General features: G+C 29.8%; 1 protein-coding gene across 1 annotated transcript; it reads right to left on the bottom strand.

The window, feature by feature from the left end:
- Positions 1-2,093: 2,093 nt before the first annotated feature.
- On the bottom strand, positions 2,094-3,639 carry LOC111632422. The gene is made up of 2 exons (XM_023376835.1): positions 3,465-3,639; positions 2,094-2,347 (listed from the first exon to the last, which is right to left on the bottom strand). The coding sequence occupies exons 1-2, from the start codon at positions 3,627-3,629 to the stop codon at positions 2,117-2,119; spliced, it is 396 nt and encodes a 131-aa protein (XP_023232603.1). The 5' UTR covers positions 3,630-3,639; the 3' UTR covers positions 2,094-2,116.
- Between the last annotated feature and the right edge of the window lie 378 nt (positions 3,640-4,017).

Here is a 4,017-nt window from a genome sequence, read left to right as displayed (position 1 = left end):
AGATATTAATAATGTAAAAATAATACATAAAGAGAAAAATATTGTAAAAAGAAAATTTAAAGAACATTTCGCGATAATTATGCAAAGTAATGTAATGAATTTGAATAATGGGGTGATACCAGCGGAATGCTGGGAAGAGTTTGTGTTTCTTAAAGATTGTAAACGCGATGGTATCAGTGAGAAAGATGTGTCTTCTTCTGTGTCTACGACGGAAAAAAATGTGTCGTCTGAGATACCTTCTGCTGTTCCTATTGTACACTCTAGTCGTCAGAAACCCTACTGAAGAGGCCTTGACAGGCGAAATGCATTTGGGGTGAAGTATATATTTATATAAAAATAAAATTATATTTTCCTTGTTAACCTGTTTACCTTTTTTAATTTTTTATATCAGTCTACGGACTCGGGACTTATTAAGCCTCCAAAAGTCAGAAACGAATGGAAAACTAGTAGTTTTCCGTGTACTAAAGATTAGTACAGTACGGTAATATAAAAAATAAATAAATCTTCTCTGAACTGTGATTTTTCTAAGGCTAATCGTTCATTTTCTAATACTAATTTTGAATTTTCTTCTGTCAAAATTTACAAACGTTCTAATTCATTTTGAATTTTTTTACGCGATTGATTTTCATATTTGGCTGAAACTGTTTCGTGCATTTAAATTTTTCTATTGATATCTTTTTCGCCTTTTCCTTTAATGAATTCTATTTCAAAATAACATCTTCTAAGTTCCTTATTCTTTTTTTGCCGATTTTTGTAGATTAAAGAACATTTCTTTGTGAATTACAAATGTGAATTAGTTACAATAAATAAGGGCTTATGATGTTTGTGAGTTACTTTAAATAAGTTAACAATTTTTTTTTCTTTTGTAAGACAAATAGAAATAAATACAACATTTATAAATATCGTCATTTTGATGATCTGTTTAGCTTGTGACAGGCGATGTCGCGCGCACTGATTTCAATGAAATTAAAAGGCGTCGTTTGCGTAAATGATTCCAGTTAGGCCTACCGCGAAAATATTGTATGATGCTATCAAAAATTGGGCTAATTATCCAAAGATTATTTCAAAAATTTGAGATATCGATATATTTTACATTAATTAACTAAAATTACTTCAATTATATTAATCGCGATTAGAAAATTGGTATTAGAATAAAGAACCGTAATTTCATACTCTGCAGTTTATAGAATTTTATGGTCACAGTAAAACTCATACGTAGTTATTTACCCATTTTTAATAAGAAAAATGATTATAACGGACCATTGAAAAGTACTGAGACATTCGGTGTGGACCACGTGCAGATAGAATTGGAACCTCTGGTGTAGAACAATACTCTGAATCAAAGACAATTAAATGCCCAATTCTAACAAAACAAGTTTAATACAATAAATTTATTCCCATCACACGAAAACAATTAATGAAGTGCAGGGAATAAAATCGTCCTCCTCTACATGAAAAAACAGTTTTTTCCTTGGAATGATTGATAAATACAAGGGTAAAAAGTTATATAAAACGTAGTTCATTAGATGAAACACTTCTCTAAATGCTCGAGTTTCTGTATCGATGCACTCTATACACGCTTCATGGAAAATATACGCGAATCATTTCTTCTCTACCATTTTGAGTACAGAATGTTTCAGCCTTTCCAATTTCTCTTTGATTGTCTTATAACCAGATTTAAATTCATAAATATAAACAGAAAAAGCATTCACTCTCTCTCCATAAAATATTGTTAGCCTGCCCACATCTCTGTGAATTGAAAAGTTTATAAAAGGTTTAGTTTTGTCTTCGTACGAATACGCTGCAAAATCTTTGTAGAAGATGACACATTTCATTTCTTTGTCCGGGATATTCATTTTGTGGCATACATTCTTTATTTCCTTCTTTAAATCTGACTTGTCATAAAATATAGATTCGTTTCCAAAGAATGCGAACGGATAATTAAAAATATTGAAGCCTGTAATGTTTGGAAACATTGATATTTGTATTTCGGTTGTTTCTTCTATTGATGAGAACTTATATTTTACAGGAAAAATGTGTGTGTCAGCATTTCCTGGAATCAAAGACGTAATCGTTATTAACGATTAATAAATAATTTCAAACTTACATACTACAGCTACTTACTACACAATGCATGCGTAAATTCCATATATTTACGACTTGAAGAAGAATCACGTGTATACATAGATTCCACGCTTTCATTACGATTATAAGTAGAGTGAATCTTACGTTCAGGTTCATCTCCGAAAACGAACCAATTGTATTGAAAATGTTCGTCGAACCCAAAGTAGGGACGTAGTTTTTCCGATTCGCAGACTACGGAGTTTATTGCAATCAGAGGAATTTTCTGTTTAAATAAATCAGAATATTTACAGTAAATGTAAATTTATTTAGAGAATGTAATTAATGAAAAATTATTTTACTTCAATTCAATAATTCTAAAAGTGTCTTTGTATAAATGTATTCAAGTAAGTGTCTAGAAAGATTCTGCATTTCGTGATAAGTTTTGAACTAATTTTTCTACAAATGAATACACACTAAATATGTTTAATTGATAAGATTTCAAAGTCGAAAATGTAAAGCATTACTTCAGGGTTCAAAAGAAAACTTTCAAACTTAATACTTGGACGAATACGAAATTAAAAAGAATAATCAATTGTCGACGTTTCTTTAAACATTTTCAAAATGTGTAGCATTATTACAACTTTAAAAAACAAAAAAAAGGCTGTCTTGAAAATTATATATGGAGGCCAAAAAAAAATTATACATTCAGTCATTCTATGACAATTGTACAGTACAAACAATAGAAACCTTAAGCATAAATTACAGGAAAGCATTCGACTGTATCCTATCCTACATTTACGGTTCTTAGATACATTACACAAATACAAAATGTCCAAACAGTTATTACACATCTGGAATAAGCAATAAAACACTAGAGAAAGATATTACATCTGATTTCTTATACGTACAGTACGTTAAACAATTCAAGACGAAGTATTTTTCAAACAGATTGTTTTAATTTATTCTGGTTTTGTGCTGTTAAACTTATTATATATTTTTTGTCATTTGCATTGACTACATAAAACCACACATCCTCAGATAAATAGTCTAAATCTCCACCTTTACTCTATTGACGAAATTGATGTTTAATGTAGGTAAACGAAATACCATCTCACGTAGAGAAACGAATTCTGAGGAAAGACACAGCACTGAATCCATCGATGACTGAGAAATCTACAAATGTGTAGATTCAGAAAGACAAAACTCACATTTTTACGTACAAATCATACAAACTCTAACAAAATCAGAAAGTAAAATTCGCCATTTCAGTAATTAATATTTTTTAAACTAAATTCCTTAACTTTGAAATTATTGATGTTAAACGATTTTGAAATTTTGACCGTTTGTAGCAATTATATAATCATAGGATTTAATTAACAAAATAATGTTATAATAATTACCCTGGTGATCATTATTACTCGGTGAAACAATATGTGTTCGATGATATCTTTCCATAGAGTACACACTTGGCTGCATGCATCTAATTCTGCATCGTTCAAGTATTGAAATATATTAATCATTATTTCTGGCAATTCTGTGACTAAAGTGCAACCACGTGGCGACATTGCACATATTTCTGTTGTTTTTTCAAGTGTGATTTCTTCCATTTTGGCAACTGTCTGTAAAGAAAAAAATTATTAACTCTTCGTACTATTTCTGTTAATTTTAGTGAATCTCGTGACTGTTGAATATTGTCAATTTTACATTGGTTGCTTATTCTGTATTGCTACAAAATAAGAATAAATTACAAATAAAATAATAATATAATATTTTAAAAATTAAACATAGATCGAAAGAAATTTGTCCTTCGACCTAGTAACGAAGTTTATTAATCGACTGGTTTTTCGTGGATATAACGAACTAGTTTGGTGTATTGCTGTGTTGTTAACTGTAATGATGAGTAAGAAATAATCAGTTGGTAACGTGACTTTTAATTTCGAGGCGAACAATTAG

Source organism: Centruroides sculpturatus, unplaced genomic scaffold (assembly GCF_000671375.1).
Source record: "Centruroides sculpturatus isolate CEXI.00-Female unplaced genomic scaffold, Cexi_2.0 scaffold651, whole genome shotgun sequence".
Taxonomy (NCBI): Eukaryota; Metazoa; Arthropoda; class Arachnida; order Scorpiones; family Buthidae; genus Centruroides; species Centruroides sculpturatus.
This window is presented reverse-complemented; position numbering and strand designations above follow the sequence as displayed.